The sequence below is a fragment of the Coloeus monedula genome (genome assembly GCF_965178545.1).
Source record: "Coloeus monedula genome assembly, chromosome: 5".
In the NCBI taxonomy this organism is placed as follows: domain Eukaryota; kingdom Metazoa; phylum Chordata; class Aves; order Passeriformes; family Corvidae; genus Coloeus; species Coloeus monedula.
Window position 1 is genome coordinate 69422590 of NC_138785.1, and position 23106 is coordinate 69445695.

At 40.5% G+C, this 23106-nt stretch overlaps 1 protein-coding gene across 3 annotated transcripts; it reads right to left on the minus strand.

Moving 5' to 3' along the window:
- Window positions 1-781: 781 nt before the first annotated feature.
- On the minus strand, window positions 782-21867 carry ST3GAL5 (ST3 beta-galactoside alpha-2,3-sialyltransferase 5). Of its 3 annotated transcripts, none has more exons than XM_082281453.1 (7): window positions 21731-21867; window positions 12067-12178; window positions 10206-10320; window positions 7692-8035; window positions 6117-6303; window positions 4065-4223; window positions 782-2894 (listed from the first exon to the last, which is right to left on the minus strand). In XM_082281453.1, exons 1-7 carry the CDS (start codon window positions 21801-21803, stop codon window positions 2631-2633), a joined length of 1254 nt encoding a protein of 417 aa, XP_082137579.1. In that variant the 5' UTR covers window positions 21804-21867; the 3' UTR covers window positions 782-2630. The 3 variants fall into 3 exon arrangements, with proteins under 3 accessions (XP_082137579.1, XP_082137580.1, XP_082137581.1); XM_082281454.1 differs by having other exon boundaries at window positions 12057-12178; window positions 21731-21862; XM_082281455.1 differs by lacking the exons at window positions 12067-12178; window positions 21731-21867 and adding an exon at window positions 11734-11766.
- Between the last annotated feature and the right edge of the window lie 1239 nt (window positions 21868-23106).

Below are 23106 nucleotides of genomic sequence, written 5' to 3' on the forward strand. Positions count from 1 at the left end.
ATAACCCAGTCCAAAATACTCTCATCCACATTAACTTCAAAATCCTGGAGGCTCACAATATGGTCAGCGTTGAGAGGGATTCTCCCTTCCAAGCACCAGACAGGTAATTCCACTGTCAGGTATTAAAAAGGCATAAATGAACAGAGAAAAAGCTACCAGCTACCACCATTCCTGTTTTTGGGTACCTGGGATTGCATCAAGACTTTCAACTGGATCAGCAAGACATGAAAAATCCTTAACAAAGGAGGGAGAACAAATGGAACTGAGAGACAAATACATAAATAGAAAGTGGTTTCATCACTTTATTGCTTTTTGCTGCCATTTCACAGAGTGTCGAGTCTGCACAGACTACCATGGAGAACAAGGTTTTATTACAAGCCATAAAACAGGTAGGAAATCTAATCCTACATCCACACAATTTGCGAATTTGACAGTAAATACAGCATCTCCAAAAAGCTATTGGCATTTACATTAATCAACTGATTAAGTTGCTGAATAAAACAAACTGGTGAGGGACCAGGTGCTCAGAAACACAGACTTCTGGTGTACTCAGGACATCCTCCCAACACACATTCTGAAGTCTTCCAAAATTTCATTAATACTAAACAAAATTAAAGTATTCTGCTTCCAGTTTAAATACCACAAGAAAATAGTTACCACATTTTAATATATTAACTAAAGGACTATTTGTATAAAACTCTTCACACTTGAAATACTTTTAAATTAAATAATAATATACTTACAAACCAACCCCCCCCCCCCCCCCCCCAGATTAGAACTTTATTGCAAGCATAAAAATTAATGCTTTTCATGGAGGAAGAAGCTAGACTAATATTTTTGCTATGAACACAGAGACAAGAATTTCTGATTTTCAAATTTATTCACCCCCCCACAACTGACTTTCAAGGACATAGAGGTATGTGGAATTTAGGAAGGACGAGGTCCACAACTTTCTTCAGTTATGTTTTATGATCTGGTGTCCTTCCATTGCCTCTCAGTATAACAGTGAGCATCAGTCTGCTGCTCCTGCATTCCAACATCATCATTCATTAGATCTTCTCTTCCTGAAATAAAAACCCAAAACACAACCACCCTAATCTTGCATTTCCACTTGAGTAGTTTGAAAACTTGGAACTACAACGTCATTCATATCTTTGTCCATAACAAAGAAAAGTGGGAACATTCACCATGTGGAGAGTTCCTGACTATGAACAATGTTTCTAGGCCAACCTTTGATCAATTTGCTGACAAGCTTTCAGTCCTAAAGGAAGCCTTTTTCACATACTGTAGATTGAGTAACACAACTCCTCAGTGCAAACAGTCATACCTGATACTCTACTAATAACAAAATAAAAATTAACATTAAAGCTTGCTTACAGATTTGCACAGTCCAGTGACTTTGCAGTGCACTGATTTCCACCCCCAAGAACATACAGCTATAGCTTTCTTTTCTCTTTTTGTTTTTTAATTATGCTGCTTTCAGCAGTTATCTAGCTGGCTACTAGATTATACTACTTTCTTAAAGTGATTTTCTTCTTAACTTGTACATTCACCCAATTACTGACTTGGGAGAAAATTAACAACTCTACCTCTCCAATCAAATAGTCAATACTGGACTTCACATGGGTTATCAGCATTGCAAACTATTAAGGTGACGATATCTATAATTAATTACTTAAGGATCATAAAGTTAACCAGTGGAAATTGTAATCTAATCATAGATTCTAGTATTGCTAAATGATTCATACAAACTAGTGTTTCATAGAACCAGAAATTACTGAGTCACTCAAAAAAAGATTTTTTTTAAAGGGCAGATTTTGTATTAATGCCACTTCTTTAATTGGGGTAGCTGAACTCTGCTGCAGATCATTTAGTTGGAAACATTTAGATGGGTCTTCAGGAACAGAAATGACAAATGACTTTTGGGCTAAAGCCTCCTCTTGGCTAAATCCTCTTCTAGAGTGCCCTGGGCCCAAATGTGCTTCACAAAGCAGGATTCTAACCCAAAACATTGATATTAAAACCATTGATGTATTAATCATGAACATCAAAGTACTTACTACTCAGTTGTTGCCACAACAATTCCTTTTCCTTCAACTCCACTCCTACATCTGTCCTTCACCCCCAAAAAAATGTATTCGCAAAAGAATATAAATATTTTAGGGGTGAATGCAATGCTCAAGTTCAAGACATGAAAGACTCAAGAAGCCTATGCCTTTCTTTTCATGGCACACATGAAAAGGAGTCAAGACACCAAGACCTGGACCAACAAAGACAGCAGATCAGTGGAAAAAACTCTTGCATACTGCTAGACAATTCAGGCCAGCCATGTGCGCATCTGAAAACAAAACAATCTGCTTTTATTCAGACAACTTAAAACATTAAATACTTTAAATGGATGTCTTTCAACTCCAAGTCATATTTACATAGCTATTCACAGAAATGTGCAAAGTAAAATCTGACAGGAAAATTAACTTAAAAGTCCGACAACTTGAACACGGCATTAAAAAAGGCAGCAGGGATTCCACATCTATTCCGTGGATGCTTTAAAGAACTAAAGGTAGGGAAAGGGTTGATCCAACTGAACCTCTGGAAAAGTAACAAATCCCATCCATGCTGCACGTTGGTCACTAGCTGTCTTTGCTGCAGAATTCACAGTGTATCCCTCCAGTGAGGTCTTTGACAACTTTTGCTGTGATCAGTTTTTGCAGGAATTTTGTCTCACTTGTCACATTGTGCATAGTTTGTTCTTTCATGGCAGCCATGCAGAGGTTGTTGTAATAGTGCAAAGGTGTGCTGGGCTGATCCAGGTCATATCCAAATCCTGCTAAGCTCACTTCATCACATAAATGTGTGGCCAGAACAACTGCTGTGACCCCAATTGTAGGTACATTCTAAAAAGGGAGAAAAGTGAAATTTGCTCAGTTCAAACATATTGTCCTTTACTAGGTTTATAAACACTTTACACAATTCAGTGGCTTTGTCTATTCCCTCTCCTCATTAAAAAATGAAATCAATTAAAGCTACAACTAAAAATCAATTCAGTGATCAAATAAAACTGAAAACTCCAAGGTAAAATACCAGTACAACTTAAGTACTTGCATTTAATGAAGCTTTTGGCTGTCAACACTTTTTTTTTTTTCCTCGAAGGCAAGATGCCCTATCACTGTGTAATTAAACTGCAAGTGAACCTTCACTTCAAACAACTCCTGACAGAGTTAAACTTGACATTTCTTGATGTACTTATTTCAGTCTTGAGCAACATCAGGTTCTCTAACAGTATTCTTCAGAATATGATTTTTCACTGAACAACCTGTGAAGCAGGCAAATATAGTACAGTACAATGAAGATACTTAGCTTGATGATAAATAAATGTGAGAAGATCCTTCAAATATTTGTGCAATAATCTTAAGTGCTTTCACACAAAACATAAAAAGATAGGGGCTAGTCAGTATTTTTTGTAGTTCAAGAGGAATAGTGACATCCAACTTCTCAAACACACAATCAAAGTAACAAAAATGCAGTATATAATTAAACCAGGCAATCCATCACTCTGTGCCACTGCTGGAGCAAAGGACATGGAGGGAGGAAATGCCCATCAGCTGCTACTGAGCATACTGTGGCAGACACAGTAATTCCAACAGCTGGAAGGCTGCTTTACACTAGCCTGGTTTCCAGACTGTCTCTGCTTTCCCTGCAGCTGGAGACACATCTGTCTACAGCTGATGGCTGGTTTGGCTTAACAGGGCTGTTCTTAACAGGCTTAACATACATCAAATACATGTTTTTAAACACTGGAATGAGTTTATGTCTGGCTGCATCTGAATGCCATTTCATGTCAGCATACACAGGAAAACACCTCATCTAAAAAGGTGAGCTGAAATCTTACTTTGATTTTGCACAAGAAAATACAAGACTCTTTTGAAAGCACATTAATTTCCCTATTACCTGAGACCAGCTCTAAAACTGCACAGAGAAAGTAAAGAGACCAAAACTTTTTTCAGTTTCTCATTTTGTTTACCTTGTATTTTACTGTCTCCTTTTGGTAAAAGGAAACTTCTTACCTTATCCCAACCCCAGAATTTTGATCGAGGCTCAGGGAACTGTAAAATGTCTAAAGCTGTCTCCTTGATAATGACTGGATTCAGAATCCGAAACTGCTTTGATGTGAAAGGAATTTTCTCAGCAACCTCCTTCCAAAAGAAGAGTCTCACCCACAGAGGCTAAGATAAATAAAAAATACAGTTCAAAGGGAAACACTGAGAGAGACAAAGCACACAAGTTACAGAATTCACCAGTGACCCTGAAAAATTCAGCAAATAGTTTACAGCTAAGGTGGTTCAGAAATATCAGTTTACAGATCAAATGACTCACCCAAAAGAGGAAAAACCTTTCAAGTATCTGGAACCGCAGAGAGGACAGCAGAGGGAATAGTTGTTTATTCTAAATATTTGACTGCACTTCGTGTTAATCAGTCAACATATTCACCAGCACCCATAGATTCTTCAGGCTATCCCAGCACAGCTGAGCAGGCAACAGTATTTAAAGAAATGGGGAAGGGAACCACAGTTTCCCACAAACATTAACCAGGCATTCTGAAGCAAGCACTGGATTTAAAACAATTGTGCTCAAGCTTTGAAGTGAAGAGCTGTTGTTTGACAGCATCCACTGAGTGATGAATGTAACCCTTCAGAAGAGGATTTACACAGGGCTCAGAAACTCAGATTCTGATCTCATGCCACTGCATTTAGCTAGATGCCTGCTAATGGAAGAAAAAACACCGTATCACACTAATTCTACAAGTCTTTCCATGGAATGGGCAACATTCCATGCAAATGATAGAACTGATACAGCTGCAACAGACCTATATTTTTAAACAGGCTTTAAGGAACAGCAGCTTGAACTGATCAAATCCAAGTTGCAGCGCTCCCATTTTCCCAGCCATGCTCTGGATCAGTTTATTTCAGTACCAGTGCCTGCACAGAGAGCTGAGCCAACTGACAGCTGAGTATTCGAGAGAAGTAGGTTTGCAGTTCACAGAATCACAGAGCTGTTGAGGATGGAAGGGACCTCTGGAGATCACATGGTCCAACTCCCCTGGCTCAAGCAGACACCTCGAGCCAGATGCTCAGGACCACGTCTAGATTATTGTGAGAAAGATGTCCATGGATATTCAACTTGACAAGCTCCCTCTTGTCCTATCACTGGGCACCACCAAAAAGAGCCTGGCTCCATCCTCTTTGCACCCTCCCCTCATATATTTATGTACATTAATAAGATCCCCCACAAGCCTTCTCTTCTCTAGGCTAAACACTCCCAGCTCTATCAGTCTTTCCTCATGGTAGAGATGCTCCAGTCCCTTAAGCATCTTCCTGGCTCTTCAGTGTAACAGTAGACAGTCATGCTCAAGATTAAACAGACCTTCTCATATTGTAAAAATCATAGAATTAAGAAGGGAATTTGGAGTACCTAAACTAGCATAGATCAAACTGTTAAAAAACTTGACAGGCCTTCTTCTAAATCTCTCTCAGTAATTTTTATTTGGTGAAATTATCTGCCTGCAGATTGAAAGAAGTGGAAGCCACCAAATCAAATTAATTTAGAAACATGAAATCCTTCCCCCAGTTCCTTAGGAATCTCAGCACTTCTTTAAATGTTTTGTGAAAAATAAGCAACCTCATGATTTAGGAACCCCAGAAAAATGTTCAGTTACATGTTGACTGCATGTATGCCCATTGTAGCAGAACAGACTTTAGCTGCTAAAAAACCAGACTGGCATTCAGAAATCACATTTCTATTTTGGGCTCTGCAGACTTGTTAAAGTCACTTAAACCTAATGTGAAATGAATTCCACTTTAGTGGACACCCAGTATGTCACGTAGCCTGGTGCAAACCACCAATATCTCCACAAAAAAGAAGTGTTACTGTCAGCATGGGGCTTCAACACAAATGCTGGTCCAACTGTAACTAGGAGACAAAGCTAAAAAAAACCCACAAGGTTATAGAAAAGATCCTCAGCATGATAAATCAGGAAGCAACAGATCAATCAGCTTCTTTAAGCATTACAAAACAAAACAAACAAACATACAGGTAGATAAGACTGTCATGTTACATACCAAGGTTTCATTTTTTATCATGGCTTGAAGCCAGTTGAAATCAACACTTTTAAACAAAACAGCCACAAACAAGCTTGCAGGAGGATACTCATGTTCAGAAAGGGGGGCTCCTTCGGGGTAAGTCATCCGTATTGTTGTTTTGTTACCGACGTGATCTGTGTAGCCTTGAACTGGTGCATCATTTAACCTAGGGGAAAAGAAGCCCACAATGGAGAGGTACTAAATAAACACGTTACAATCTCACTAAAATATCAGACACTAAGCAAAAACTTGTTATTTGGCCCCCAGATTTTTAACAGAACAGACTATGGTGTTTTCTCACAACCCCCATGTTCCTTATCTCGTGCACTCTTCCAGCCCTTATCTTTGGGAGGAAGCCAATTCTATTTCCTGATTAAATGGCACAAGTGCAGGACTTCAGAAAGAAAAGCTTGAAGAGTAAAGTGACTTTAAGACAGCATTGCAGAAATTCATATCTATTGCCTTGTGTCAACTCAGAGAGGCATAAAAGTGGAAGGGGAAGAAAACACACAAAGTTGCCTGTGTTATCCTTATCATATATATATATTTATATATACACACACACTCAAGTATTCCACACAAAAAATCATTCAAATTATCCCTACAATGCAATGTAATGCATTCTGTGGGTTTATATCACTCCAGCTCAGCAAAAACTTAAGATGCTGGCACACCGCTGACAAGAATGTCATCATCTTGATGCCATGAGTTCTGCAGAACAGCTCAAGCCCTGCAAACTTTTCTATATCAACAAAAAAATCACCTTCATCCTGCCAGCCCTAATTTCAGAGGACAGCTAATGCAAATTCTCTGCCCCTCCACTTGCTAACAGGTTTCTTTCCCTTTGAATAAGGGCTATTGACTCAATGAATTATTCCCTTTACAGGAGGAGCAAGCCTTAGTTTCCAAAAAAAAAAAATATTGGGAAAAATGCTTGTATTAAATTTATTTGTAACTTTACATGATTCAAAACAAGAAGGAGAGGTCAAACTGTAATGTTCAGAAGGCACAAATACAGAGCATGTAATTCAGATGTCAGAAATCATGGGCAATCAGAAAAAGCAGTCACTGACCTCATAAAGATAAGGGAAGATAAGTGTGCTATAAAGTGTGTAAGCAAACTGTGTACTGAAACATCAATTAATTTTTATTGTGTTTGAAATAGCTGTTATAAAATAATCTTTCAAATAAGCACCCAAACTGGCCATGGGGAAAAAAGCAGAGGTGAGTCCTTATCCTGAAAGTTAAGATTTGAAAGCTTTAAAATGTGAAAGAATAAATCCAGTACTGTCTACTTGTCCATGATGTCACTAGTTTATATCTAGTTTCTGCCCATGTGATTTTTGTACCTGAAGTCCTTTCCTGTAAACATGACAATTTATTTTGCTCCTAAGACTTCAAATTCCACCAAGTCACAATTAAATTTCTCAAAAGCACTTTTATAAGCAGTCTTTTAAGTAACATAAATGTTGGAGATATTTTCCCCTTAAAAAACAATTCTGGCTCATAAAATAATGATGAAGTAGTTGGACTCCTTAAATGGGAAATACATACCTTATAACAATATCAAACTGATTCAGTAAGTGACCCAGCTCTGATCCATAAAGAATTCCACCACTGCCAACAACAACACAACGCTTACAATGTTTTGACTTCAAATCTTCTGGTAAATCATGCTCAGGTAAGAGTTCAAGGAGATCTTTAAGTTTATCAAAGAACTTGTGAAATCCAAATGGAGGTTCATATTTAAATAAAGCTTCATCTTCATTTATATTTTTCCTTACAAAGGGAGATATGTCCACGCTGTATTTCTCTGCAAACAACTTCCCCATTTCCTTCTTCACATAAGAAGGTCGGCACTGCTCCTGCAATGCGGCACTGGCAAATTGCTGTGCCCTCTGAAACAAAACACACGGGGTTTCAGCCAGGAAGGCCAGCTGCAGGAATGCACAAAGCCCTTGGAATGTAGCCCACCAGCTGACCACCAGCAGTTTAGCAAACACAGGGGTTACAAAGAAAGCTTCAGTGTGGAAGTACAACACATTTTAAAGCATTTCCTAAAATGCGGATACAAACCAGAGCAAAGTGAAAACCTGCAGAGGAATTCCTCTCCACTCAACCCCTTAAATCTAGGTAAGAGGTTTTCTAAAGAATATATTAGGCTAAAAGAAGTGCTAAGTGAAAATGAGCCATTAGTACTATCATTTGCAACACCAAATAAAAAAAATATAGACATACTTCTACCCATCCAATTTAGCAGCAAGTGGAATTCTACTCCACTGCTCAACTGCATGATCTGAGTTCTGCCTGTGGTAGGATTCTACCAGAGACACATCCATAGGGTAAAAGTTCTGTGCAACAGCAGCTGGACTCGCTTACCAGAATGAAGCAATACTTCTTCCATAAATATTGCTAAAGTGCTAAAGACTAAAACATGACTTTAAAAGGAATTACAAGGGGGGGTGTTTGGGGTCTTCTGCCAAAGACTAGTCACCAAAATAAGAGACTAGAATTCCATATTGCATAAAAAGATTAAAGTGACAGACAAAACTACATATTGATCCATCTTGTAATAAAACCAAAACACTATTAATGTACATTTTTAGAAATTTGTAGTGGCAAGCTGGTATCTGATGTAGAAAGAGAAACAGCAAAGGTATTACTTTTATCAGTTAAAATAAAATCTTGTTTGCATCATAACTTTCCCAATAAACTCTGCTGGTTTTTCCTCCACTGTATTTAAAAATAACCCATGAGTAAACATAGCAGTCAGAGACACAAGATTCAAATCTACTGCTGATTTAGCTCTCCTCTACTGTTAAGGAACAGTAGTGTATATCTGTGGGCACAAGAAGGGAAGTTTTGCTGCTGGTTTTCCGGGGGTTTTTTTAACTGAGATTGATCTACAGAACTTCCTCTGCCACCATTGTGAAGGTTTCTGCAAGTTTGGGCATAAACACCACACTGGGCAAAGCATGACTGAGTGACTTCACGCTGTACTGTGCTGGCAAGAGTTACTGCATCTTTGGAAGAGCCCCATTTTAAGGCTGATATTTGCACACCCTATCAGTAAAAATTAATGCAAATCACTTGACAATTGCCTCAAACACTTTGTAACTATCTACTACCTAACCAGACCAGAGAGATGCTCTTTGTTCATCCTGCATCTAACACAAACAAAACAAATAATGAAAAAGCATTAAACACAGTTCACGAAGTCTTTAGGTTTGCTTGATTTAAAGTGTTTGTTCTTCATAATCAAGAATCTGTTGTTGAAAAAATAAGTAAGTCAAATGAGAAAAAAGGGGAGGCAAAGAGGGTCAGAAGGGCTCGATGATGGGAGGTGGGGCAGGATGCACGTGCAGTAATGCTAAAATGAGACTGTCTTAAGCCAGGGCTTCTGCTGTAGGTTGCCTTTTAGCATTGAGACATTCAAAGACAGAAATGTAACAGCTCTAAGCCAGGTAAGTTCTGTTATAAAGTGCAAATAGGATAAGTAGCAAAGGCTTTAGCCTGTTACACCTGTTGAAAAGCCACATGCAAAACTGTAGCTAAAGTAAGTAACTGCTACCTTAAATGAACAAATTAAATAATAGCTGCACCCTCCCGGACATTTGCCCTGTGATTCCAAAAACATCTGTGCAACTACAAGGCAAAGCAGACTGGGAAACCGGCTTTGGTGAAAAAAAAAACAAGCCCTTTGGTTTAACATGTTAGGTTTGGCTTGTTTCAGGTTTTTTAATATGTTACTTTTCATTTACATCAATCCTCTGATCACCAGTGTCATCTGCACTGATACAACGATATGACACATCCATTTCAAATGTTAAAGTCACAGTTATCTAATTTTACCCCTAAAAACCCAGTTTCTCTGCATGCTTCTGTTGTAACTTTACAAGAACAAAAACCAGAATGTCTATGACATGAAATGAAGCAAAATATACTTCTGCTCAACAGATTATTTCAGCATTCTAGTTCTTTGTACAGAACCCTATAACTCTTGTATTGTCAATTAATAACTTTTTTTTTAAGCTAAGTGAAAAATAAAAAAAGTCAAAAGATACCAACCCTTACACGATCAAGGTCCACATACGGCATTTTTGTTCTGTCACATTCCTCAGGGCCAAAATGTAATTTGAGGATATAAAAGAAGCACCCTCCAACCACAAACAGTGCAAGAATTCTAAAAACAAACAGGACAGTGAGGGGTAGGAGAGAGAAACAAACAAAAAAAAAAATCTTTTTTCCCATGTTCAATCAACTATTAAATCAATATTTTTAAGCAAATTTAAGATAGTTGAAATTCACGTGAATACTTGCATTTGAATCAAACAAAAAAACCCTATGGCTTGTTCACTTCAAGTCTCTCATAACTCTTCAAAGTTATCTGCAGGAGAGCATGAACATATATAGATGCTTGGATAAAGAAAATGCCTGCATTATATACTTTAAATGCATCTCTGATGAGTCAAACAGTTCTCTTCACATAATGAAACTAAGAGTGACTTTTTTTCTTCTTTGAAGGTCAACTCTGTCTTGGAATACATACTTCCATGCAAGCTAAAAAATACGCTGGAACTTCAAATTGCATGATTTTGGGCCAATGGCCACCAGTGAAACAAAACTTCCAACTCACTGGCAGGCCAGAATGCAGAACTTAGATGCTCAGGTTTATATCAAGAAGCCTTAGTTACTTACACCCCCAAAACAAGCAGAAGAAAAAGTCCAACCAACTTTAAAATTGAAGAACATAGACTATTTATATTTTTGAGCTACTAATTTCTCATTCCTAAGGAATACCACTGTTGATGTCCAAACAGTCACTTAGCTCATTGCATGTTTAAGCCCATCTACAGAATACTTACATCATTATTTGGTTAAAGTTGTGGTTGTTGCTCAAGTATGTAGTTTGAGCTTTATTACTGATTTTCATTTCCTATTGTTTCCTAAGAACTGGACATTTGTTTAAATGTCTTGAAATAATATATAAGTTATTAAGTGCCCAATGCTTCTTGAAACCCTTTCAGATGAAGTTAATACAGATTTCCAATGTTTTTTTTTTAAAGTTTGTACTATATGAACTAAGAGATGCAATCCTGGCACTCAGTGTGCAGTACAGGCTGCAGACAAGGTGACCACTGGAAAAGCAGCACTGTTCTCACATCTCACGTAATTAAATTACCTTTTCCACTGATAGGTGATCTAAGAGCTTCATTAGCATGTTAGGCTGCAACCCCTGGAGATCAGCCAACGGGCAGAAAGCAGGGGATTCACAGCTGACAAATGAGGCTGGTTTTCCTCCAGAAGTTTATCAAGTATCCCCAGGTTCAGCTGGGGCTGCTACATTCAGGTTATATCCACCTGTGGATGTAACAGTTTGTCTTTGGGTTTTTTAAGCTTTAAGACCTAAAAATTCACGTGGCATCACAGTAGTGAGCTTTCTAGGTATAAAATATGGTCCTGGATCTACATGTGTACACAGTCTTTAATTCTAATTTGATGTCAAGCTACAAACAATGGAGTAAGGTTTTTGATGTAGCATTCCAGAAGTCTTCATAGCAAAATAACTATGAAAACACCTCCCCAGGATACTCACTCAACATCCACTGGCCTTTCATTCCCTCAGTTATCAGGCTGTACAAAAGTCTCAGCATTGTTATTTATCTGCATACAAAAAAATGATTGGAAATACTTGTGAGTGAAGTACTAGGATCTCACTTTGGCTTGGGAAAACAGGTACTACAACAAGTTAACCTGGGCTCCAGAAAGTGTTTTCAGTGTCCCACAGAAAGCTGTGTGCCTAACTCTCTGTTCAAAGCCCGTGGTAATCCCATGCCTTGATTTCTGCATCTTTTTTGTAACTGCCCAGGCTGGGGGGAGAACAACTGTCCTCTGTGTAGCTGTGACAATGACACTTACTTGCGAGTACCTTTTAAAAACCAGCTTGGTCTTCTCATCTTCATGTGCAGCCACCTTACACCATTGCACAGGAGGTGAACGATCACTCTTTAGCTTCACAGAGTTACTGTCACTCAGCACGGCTGTAAAAAACAAAGAAAAAGTTATCATAACTTTTGCTGAATTGAAGAAAAGTTCACAGGATGTACATGGAGTGACAACTTTATTTCCCAGAGAAGACTGTGATTCTTAGTTATGGTGGCAGGAATACTGAATTGCTCCTGACCCCCTTGTGATCAAGAACTCACTCATTTTAGCTGCATCACCAAAAAACGATTCTAAAAATGTTGCCAGGTATTGGTCTTTGCATTCTTCATAAGCCAGAAGTAGAAATTGTGGGAGCAGCAAGACTGCAATTATTATATCAGCACACTCCAATACTGGTTTTGGGAAGAAAAATGCAGGCTGGCACATCATCTCACAGGCTGCTGCCAGTAACCAAAGATGGAAGATGGAATCCCCATGAAGAGCCTACCTATATGAGCCTGCTGGTTTTTCCAAGGAGAAGGAACACAGGCAAGGGTTTTTCCTGTCCTACCCACCCAAAGCAGCACTCCCTTTGATCAGCCAACCATGGAAAGGTGCAGCTTGCTCCTCCACAGTGGAGGATTTCAGCCCTACTCCTTCCTTTGATCTCAGCGCTCGACCCTCTCTGCTCTCCGCGGCAAAGGCGTTCGCCTCTTCTGTTCTCCTGCCAAGAGTTCTGTCACAAGAACTTCTAAAAAAGAGCAAGGCTAAGGGAAGACTTTTATCTATGGATGATCTTTCTCATTCTCTTTTCCACCCCTTGTTATTGTATATGGTGATATGTCCCATTTGAACCAGCCTGCATTGCCACTTGAAAACACTGATTTGACAAACAACTGAAGTTCTTGAACACCAGGATGAAGGAGCTGAGGAGACAGAAGTACCCCCTCTTGATCTCAAACCCAGTCCACTGAAATTTCAAGGGTATCTAATTCGGAAGATGACTCAGTCTCTTTGCACAATCATCATTTCTCAGTAACAAATTTGATAATCACAATAGAAGGTCAAATGCCAAAAAACACTGTGAGGGTGGGACAAGGAGAGATAAAGACCAACAACAGCATCTGAAGTCCTCTGAAGAGCAGACAACAGTCAAGTCATCCTTTCAGGGTCACATGCAAGTGATCACAACCCACAAAACAGAGCAAGGCAGAAAAAGCTGTATGGCTTTTGCCTGCAGGAAACTTCACCACTTACCTCAAACACAGATAACTTGGTTTTTGTGACATCACTAAGAACATCAAACTCCCCACCTGGCTGTATTTACTAATTGCACAGACTCTCTGAGCTGTCATACCCGTTTGCAGGCCTTTATAGCAGCCCCTTTTAGCAGCTCTGAAAACACTAAAATCGGAAGTCACTATCATCATGGTTGTCTTGGAACAGGGTTCTGAGATTTAAGGGGTAAGTGACATCCCCCAGTCCCCCAGAATTCTAGCAGTTAAGCTGGAAATCAAATCCAGCTCTTGTCTACAACACAACCTGTCAGGACACAAGGACACAGGACAGCAGGTCACAGGGAACCTATCAAGCCTTAAAAGCTCCTCATTTTCTCAGAGCAACACCTTGTCTTTATGGGCTGCATCTATACCACTGAATAAAAGCAGCACTGGAGTGCAAATCCGGGTGTTGACATCACCACCCCCGTCATCCACATCAGTTTACTCTCAGCTAAAATTTGCAGCAAATCATTCAAGTTCACATGGGTGAAGATGTCAAAAAATTTGTTACAAGGACCATATCCCAGGGTCAGTTATGGATCACCAAGTTAAACTGCTCTGCCTTGAGACGTTCCGTGCCATCCCAGCACGACTGGTACAATCACCTTTTATGATACACTTCCTTCCTGCCACACTACAAAGACAAATCAACTCAGCAGCTCTCATCCAGCACCTTCCCACTAACACATCTTGGAGATGACAGGGATCCACAGAGATCACACTGTCAGGATGCACAGGGAGCAATCACAGTTCACAGAGCAAGATCACACCAGCACACAACAGCAGCAGGGATCAGAGGATGCTGCAGAGAGTGAACAAGGCCTGCAGACCACGTGGAAGCTCCAGGACAGCTGCACAAAGAACAGAGAGGACATTCCATCAGATCACCTCAGAGGAGACTGCCTCACACCAGTACAAACAAGTGGCACTCAGCACTGTTTCGGAAAGGGAAGAGATCACTCACTGACACCGACGGTTCACAGCAGGGACATGACCACTGAACACTGCTACAGCACAAAACAAGGCAGTAATTACATCTGTCAGCCCCACAGATCTCCACATACACATATGGGGAGAAGTATAAAATGGGACTTTTCTTTTTTCAAAATGAAAAAGCAGGAAACAAGCTAGAGAACAACGCAGGTAATAATTCTCGGGTAAACATAAAGAGGTAACTTGATCAAAGACCATAGGAACCTAGGCCAGAACGGATTCTGCACAAAATAATGAGTCAGACTTGGTACCAGGCTGCAAGAGATCTGAAAGATAGAGAAGGCACTGAAGAGGTGGAGAGTGATGAAAACAGAAGGGAATTAAACAGGAATGCAAGACTGCAGTAAGCAAGTACTATCAGCCAGTCTTCCCAGCCTCTGAGCAAAAAAAAAAAAAAATCCAGTTGTTCCCTGCTTCACTCATCCTGGATGTGTAAAAAGAAACAGTGAAACAGAATATAATTAATCACCTCAGCACATCCTTTCCAAGTCCAACTCTTAGTACTCACAATGCTTTTTTTTTGTCACATAATGTCAGTTTTCATTTCCTTTGCAACAGTTTACTTCAGTTTGACCTTTGTCATTTATGAACACGACAGATGATTCCTTCCTCAAATAAGTTTATATATATATATACACAGACTGATACATAAATGCATCAAAATGCATCTGTCCTGCACAGCATTTTTTTACTCAGGTTGGATCCTGCATTCTTATTCCAGTCAATAAGGCCTTCCAGGGGCTACAATGGTGTAAGAGTGCTCAAAAGAGCAAGATGGCAGTAAAAAGCACTTTAGAGTGCACCCTTCCCACAGTCTTCCTGAATCTAAAAAAAAAAAAAAAAAAAAAAAAAAAAAATCTCCAAGTTTGCAGAGAGAACCAAGATCCCAAGAGGACCAAAGAGATATTGCATACAAACACCATTACATTCTTGCAGGAAGGGGCCCTGCTACAGTTATTTTGAGAGCCACAAATGCAAACGTCTCAATTTGCGTACAAAACAGCTCAGTAGCACTGTGGTATTGCAGCAACATTTTGCAGTGACGTTTCTATAGCTACTCATTGTGGTGTAATTAGTGAGCACTTGGAGGATTTAAATTTGTTTCATCTACTGAACTTAAGTGATCTGTGCAAAGCTGCTTCTAAGGCTAAATTGTCCATTAATATAATATACTCCAAAGCTTTTTGTGGTGTTATTCTTTTCGCCATGATTTACTTTTGTCTCATTGTTATTCTTAAGTAGACAACAGTTCCACACTTGGAGTATTTCAGAAGCAATTCATTTAAGCCTTCTGGAAGTCTTTTCATGTGGGAATGCTAAAAGCTAAAAAGCAGCATGTATCAAGTTGTACATAACCACTGCCACACCCTGGAAAACGCATTTGGTTACATACAGCACCTGGATTCACCCAAAGACAAAGCCAAGGTCTCTCAGCAGGCACGGGAACAGGAGGAGGCAGCCTGCACATGAGTGCAGAACAATGCACACACCTGCATCCCTCACCAGGCTCCCATCAAGCCCCCAGAACCACAACCCCACACTTTCACTTAAACTTTCCCCTCTCACAGTACCACCAGAAGCAGTGGAAACACCCAGCTTTACAAGGCAGTCAATAGCAAGGCCTTGCTGCACAGTGCAGCCTTTGAAGTTCATGTAACAAGACCAAGAAGCTTTCAGGGCAAAGCCCACAGCAAATGGAACCTGAAAGTCACATTAATGTAAAGGAATTACTAATCACGAACAGTGGGGCTCCAGAAGGCATTGAAGCAGAAGCTAAAACTAATGCAAAAATACCTGAAACCCACCTGCTCACTTCACGCCTCTTCCCAGAAATCAGATGCACATAAATTACTTGAACATACCTCCAAAATCAGTAAAGGATAAGATGAAAGCTACTTGGTTTTGAGTAACATTTGTTTCAAAAAAGAAAGGCAAAGTTGAAAAGCAGAGAAGGTGTTTTCACACAAGGAACTTGAGCAAGGCACTCTTTATTGAGATGTGGTCATTATTCAGTAACGCATTCTGCATGGATTTCCGGTTCTGTTTAAACCAAAAAAAAAAAAAAATCCCACAGATATACTGCAAAACTTTATGCTAGAAGTTAGAAGAGAATAATTAAGAAAACTTAAACCAACTACACATTGGTTTTGGACACATTTGGAGAAAACAGATGACAAAAAACAGACAACTACAACCTTAACGTCTGTGATTACTTGCAAGAGTTGGGCCCATGAAAAGGTTACACATTTCAATCTATCCTCATTATTGACCAAATAGATAAGACATTAATTTTCATTAAGGTTTCCAAAATTGATACAATATTTTAAGAGAATGTTATTAATTTATGTCAAAACACAAAAATTAGATTGGTGAAATTTACAGTTAGGATTGATTTTGTTTGCTTCTGCAATACTGAAATCCTCAGGGATCAAAACATAAGGGCTGAGAAATTAAAAAAGGGAATGGTGGTAGTTTTTCTGGTTTATGCTTCAAAGTCAGTCACTAAGCAGAGCCTCTCAGATGACACCTAAGAATATGAGAAATTTAAACTTCTTCCTCTTCTGTTCTACTTTAAGACAATCATTACAAAACTGATTCAAAAATAAGTATAAAACTCTCCCAATTCCTTCCTATATCCATCCCACAATCTGTTCAATTCTCTTTAATGGACAATCCAGTCTTGACTCAGGGAATTTATAAATAATAGGATTTTGTCAATGAATACAACTGCTAATCATCAATTCTAATATTGGAAAAAACAAAATAACCCATGAGTAAATACTGTATCTTACCATTTTACCTACTGTGGCATAGGAGGCCCACAAGTCCCCCAGGGTGTCCCCTACTTGGGGACTCTTCCTTCCAAGTCTCCTTACTCAAAGCATACCTTCAATACTTCCCATGCTTTCAAATGGCATCATCTCTTCATTGGAAACAATAAACCATAAAAAATAAAATTTTGTAAATAACTTCTATCTGTTTACATAAAACATGATAAACAAATCTTTTTAAGCCAACAGTGAATCAAGCCTAATCCCAATAACAATTAGGGGGGGAAATGGTAATGCAAAGAATAAAAATGCTGACGCTAAGGAGAGTTAGTTGTGCACCCCATAATACACAAAGGACTCCACAGTTACAGGTGTTGTACAGTCAAACTGCTGCCTTACAACTGCAATCCAAGGTATTTTTATCCATCCAAAACACAGAGTATTTCTTAATACAAAAACAATTTGGAAACATATTCTCTTGTGACATGAATTTGTTATTAAAAAACAATCAATCTAGAAAAGGGATGAACATCCTCTAGCAAGAGGCACTCCAGAAACTGCAGTGTAGTGAAGGACTGCCTCACTTTCAGAGAATCACAGGATCATCCAGTTCCAACCTCCCTGCCATGGGCAGGGACACCTTCCACTATCCCAGGTTGCTCCAAGCCCCATCCCAACCTGGCCTTAAGAAGTTCCACGAATGGTGCAGCCACAGCTTCTCTGGGCAACCTGTGCCAGGGCCTGCCCACCCTCACAGTAAAGAATTTCTTCCTAATATCCAATCCAACCCTGCCCTCTGCCAGTTTGAACCCATTCCCACTTGTCCTGTCAGTCTGTGCCCTTTTCAAAAGGCCACGTCATGTCCAGCCTCTCATGCACCAGCACACCCAAGTCCCTCTCCTTGGGGCTAATCTCAATCCATTCTCTACTCAGCCCTGGAGTTGTGCAGGGATTGCCTGACACAGGTGAAGGACCTTGATGAACTTAATGAAGATAACTTTCCAAAGACTTCTGCAGAAATGAATCCAAATTTTTCAGCTGAATTTTAAACATAGGTTTAACAGATCAGGAAAGCTAACAACCTGCCCAGATGTTGGAATTGGATTTAAAATCTATACAAGGAAAGTAAAAAGCCTTTTATCTGGATGGTCCCCATCTGCCCATATTGACAAAATACTCAGGAAAAGTGGGGAAAGAAGAACAACAGACAAGTTATCCCAAAGGAACTGTTTCTGATTGGAAAAACCTCCTTATATGACAAAATGAACATTGAAATACCTTCTTAAAGGATTTTTGTTCAATGGTACATGACAAAAATCCTCTAAAACCACAAGCATGAGGAAAAATTCCAGTGATATTAATGATCTGAGGGAGACTTAGCAGGAACATGCTAAAGCATGAGAGACTCTTGTGTTATAATTTGTAGCAATGTATTCATTCTTGGATGTTTATCTTGAAATAATTTCCTGATCACCATCCTACCACACCCTATCACAAGACATAATGAGACAGCGCCCAGGGAGCTGTTGCAGATTAGGGACTGACATCTTTTCACCAGAGGAAAAACGCAAAGCTAAATTTAAAAATTAAGTGACATCTGCCAATTATTTCTTCATCTACCACTATATAAATCCTGCAGTAAAGTTGGCACTTTAACATATTCAGATACTTGATAAACTTCCTTAGAATATTATCTCCTTAGTGCCTATTACTATTGAATGAAAAAAGCATTTGACACCTGTTTTAATGAACAGAGTCAGTTGTTTTGATTAATTGCACAATACATCTGTGATGGCAGAAAAAAGTTTCACCTATAATACGGTTATAAACACCTACAACAGGATATTGATTACATTAATGTATAATACATCTTACAAAATGAACTTTAGCTGGAAAAGCTTTTTAATCAGACAATAAAAATTAAAAAACAACGCTGTCTGTACAATCTGGAGTTCATTTGGTCAAGATCTGTCTCCTTAGAAAATGAGAACTTATTACTGAACACTATTCCTGTAGACACAATTGGTAAAAAGTGAAACAAGGAGCAAATGAGAATTTCAGAGCTATTGACAGAAACTCTCAAAGGCACCAACAGGATGACAGGTGAAAATTATTTGTTCTGGAGCCAAGAATGCCACCAAGCAACAATAGTGTCCTAGAGGCATCACTCTTTTTCTTTCCTTGCCTTGTGACACTCTACTTGTGTTTTCTTCCAATTGTTTAATGGGTAACTCCTACACCCTCTTTGCAACATCAACTTTGCAACCAAGTCATGAGATCGTTAACAACACTACATAATTGTGTCTACTTGAGCAACCTTTTCCTTTATGAAGGATACACAGAGGCTACAACTTGCTCTTAGCCTTAAGACATCCAGATAAAACATCAAAAAAAAAGGTTCCAAATGCAGTCCAATTATCAGCTTAACTACAGACACTCAGAGTGTAACACCATCACTTCCCCTCTGCAGCATTCACAGGAAGCTTTTTGGACAGTAATAGTGCCTGCTAAAATAATATTATAGAGAAAGAACTCCTACTGAGGTTCTAAATGACAGTTCAGTGTTCAAAACAGGGATACTCTCTTAATTTCACATCTGCCTTAGCACCCTTTTCCCCAGTCAAACTTTCCAGGCTTTTCTGTAAAACCTCTTTCAGGTGCTCTCAAGTGAGTAACAGCAAGAAAACATAACTAAAACACAAAAACAAGAAACATCAACAAGATGTGCTTCAACACTTAAGTGAGCTGTTGATGCTTTGAGACAGATGAAAGCAGTACCTGGATTTGGAATTTTTCTGATTCACAAATGAGCCACAGAAATCTGTGTCACAGCCAAGCAGCAAGAAATGGGCGAGTTAAAGTACTGCTGTTGTGAACAGTGTGGTATTAAAAAGTTAAGTTTATTTCTTACAAGGGAAGCTTTTTAGACCCCCTCATCCCTAAGACTTCAGGACCTCACAGTGCTGATGGGACAGGTGAAGGAAGAGCTTCTCCCAAGGAGATCACAGAGCTTGGCTTGTCCAGCTTTGCAAAACAAGATTTGAGAGTTTGTCCTTAGATACACCAAACATGTAAACACCAAAGCCAAAACCAAACCTTCCAAACAAAAGCACAATGTTAGCACACAGGAAAAGTGGACATAAACAAAGAGGGACTACAGACAAAAGATTCCTGAGCAGCAAAGGAATAGCCTTCCCATAGGAATAATGGAAAATAACGGACTACGCAAGTTTTAAGGAAGTCCTTAATAATTTATGAATAACATTATCAGTGAGAGCTGCTTGTGACACAGAAGTCCTCCATGATCCTGAAGTCCTATGTCCAGTTACAGTTGTGTGGTTTCGAAGCACGGGACGTGCCTGTTGGAGATGCTTTAATGTGTTCTGTTTGAGCAAGTTTCATTCAGACTCACACGTAATTTGAAAACTACATCATGACAAGCTGGAAGCATTGTCTGGGTCTTTTTCACTTACTTAGCCTTTATTATAACTCAAGAACTACTTAAGTCTTCCAGGGTCTCTTAATCTAAACAAACAACCTGCCCACCAAATACTCTAACTCTGCAGCAGTCTTAGCGCATTTCACATCTGATGTATGCAGAGCAAACAAAATTGAATATTTTTAGCCCATTCTCCCCAGCAAAAGGAAGTTTCTGCTACCATACTCTGTCTTCTACATCCTGCCCCTAACTGCCTGTCAATCATTTGGTCAATTTGATGGAACTCTACAGAAGGAAGGACCCTAAACCCCAAGAAGTTGCAGGAAACTAGAGGAGGGATGAGCTCATTTCTCATCAATCCCACGGAAGCAGACAATGCATCAAAATGCTTTCATGTGCTAACTCTCCAGCTGCATTTTGACCTCTTAAAAGAAATCCTCCGAGTTTGGCTAGCAGAGGGCTTGGGAGATAGCTCAAGGTTTCCTGCTGCATGATCCAAAAGGGAGACAGTAACCCCACTGCAGCATAACAGATGGAATAACACAGTCCGTATGGAAAACACCCCCTCTGAAATGAATCTGCACAGACCCATCGTAAGCTGCAGCTTAAAAACATGTATCCAGTTTAGAAGCATAAAAGAGCACTTATCTCAACGAGTTTTCTTTAGAAAAATAATGAATACACATCTTTATCCACCCTCTTCCCCAGAATGAGACAAAGCCAGTCATTTTCCACTGCAGAGACCTTTACATCCAGTAATTTTAAGAACATTTCCTAATCATTTCCCTAACTAAAGAGAGCTGCAAAATACACATCTCTCCTCCAGCAGCCTTCTATTTTGATCTTACTTAGTGAAATAGAAAAAATAAATACAAAACAAATCTCAGCACAAAGGGGAAAAAAGGAAACATTTTAGTGAGTAGTGCTGAAGGAAACAGAAAGGTTTTGGCAGCAACAGCAGACGCCGTATCTGGTTTGCATTCACATCACTCCAAGCATGAAAAGACAGAATCCCTCACCAAACGCCTATAAATTTTATTCCAGAGGAACAACTCAAGACAGCCGCAGCTACATCCTCTCCCTCCAGCCCAAATCAAACACGACTCCCACCGCCCATCTGCTCCAGCACCCGCAGCCCCCACCTCCCCATCCCCGGTGCTCCCTGCCTGGAAAGGAGGGAGAGACCTGGAAGCGCTGGCGGTGGGGCACATCCTACCGACTGCTCCAGCCCAAGCCCGCAGGCCCCGCGCCGCCGCATCGGCCTCGGCCGGCGCTGGCCCCGCTGCTGTGCCCGCGGTGTCCCCGGCGCGGTGCCCGCGGCGCAGCCGGGCCGGCCCCGCGGCGCTCCCGCCGCTGTGTGGCGCGGGCGGGGGCGGCCCCGCCGCAGGTAGCGGAGCCGGCGCGCGGGCGGGGGCGGCACGTGGCGCTGCGCAGCCAATGGGGGCCGAGCGCGGTGCCGCGCGGGGCGGGGGCGCCGCTCGCGCTGAGGGGACGCTGGAGGGCCGCAGCCCCCCCCCCCTCCGCCCCGCAGCCGCTGAGCGTTGGCAGTGTTACAAATAAGCGCTTTCTTCACCTTTTTTTCCCCCCCCGCAATAGTGGGTTTGGAGATTTTTCCCGCACGCACGCACGCACAGCCCCCCCGGCCAAGGGACCCGCGCCCGCTGTCCCCTCCTCATGTCCGCCGCCCCCTCCTAGTTGCCGGTGCCTTCACTCGGCCCATGTGGAAGAACGAGGGCGGTCCCCCAAAATCATAGCGTTTTTAGCTGTTTTTATTATGTGCCTTGTACTCCCAGGAGCTTTGGTGCGTGAGGGCTTTCAGGCCTCTCCGCAGCTGTTTTAGGGAATCTTCATTTCTGTGACCAGACGAGCCACAGAATGTGTGAAAAAAAAAAGTAATTTAGTTGTAGACTCGTGTAAGCGGCTGCTTGCCTTGCAAGGGAGGGGAAACGACCTTGCAAAGCCATCTGACCATGGCCTTAGAAGTCACAAGTTGCACCACCGAATAAAAGAGCTGGAAAACCACTGGAGCAGAGCGAGGAAGCCTGGGCACCGGATGAGGAAAAGCTGATGAAGCAGGAATATGGATTAAGTCATTACAGTCTGTGTGATGGTAGGATTTTTTTTTTTATTTTTTTAAATATCTGACTTACTGTTATGGTATCTACAGATTGTTCCCTAACCTAGATGACTGATGCAAAACCATCAGCGATTCCAGGCACTGGCAGCTGCTAATTATTAGTGCTGGTAGTACAGAGCATAACACACTGCAGAGGCTGTGTCAGGAGAGACAGGGGAAAAGCTTGCCCTTAAAGAAGGTGGGATAAAACTGTCTCTGAGGTGCCATTCTCAATTAAAAAGGAGTGATACCGTTTTTTCCTGTCAGAAGAACTGCTGCACAAGGAGATCTGAAAACAATCACCATTTTTTGACTGAAAACAATCACCCTTACTGTAGGGATGGATGAGCGCATGGCCTGAAGCAGGATGGCTTAGATGCTTTCAAATTTTATACAAGATAAACACAGATGTGGTTTTTATCCTTATATTGGTCATTTCTTCACA

Excerpts from the sequence above, each read along its gene's own strand:
- ST3GAL5 (XM_082281453.1), bottom strand. The coding sequence starts at position 21,803 with ATGCGGCGGCGCGGGGCCTGCGGGCTTGGGCTGGAGCAGTCGGTAGGA. Across the intron at positions 12,179-21,730 it reads CCCACCGCCAGCGCTTCCAG|CCGTGCTGAGTGACAGTAAC; the intron begins GTCTCTCCCTCC and ends TGTTTTTTACAG. Across the intron at positions 2,895-4,064 it reads AATTCTGGGGTTGGGATAAG|AATGTACCTACAATTGGGGT; the intron begins GTAAGAAGTTTC and ends CTCCCTTTTTAG.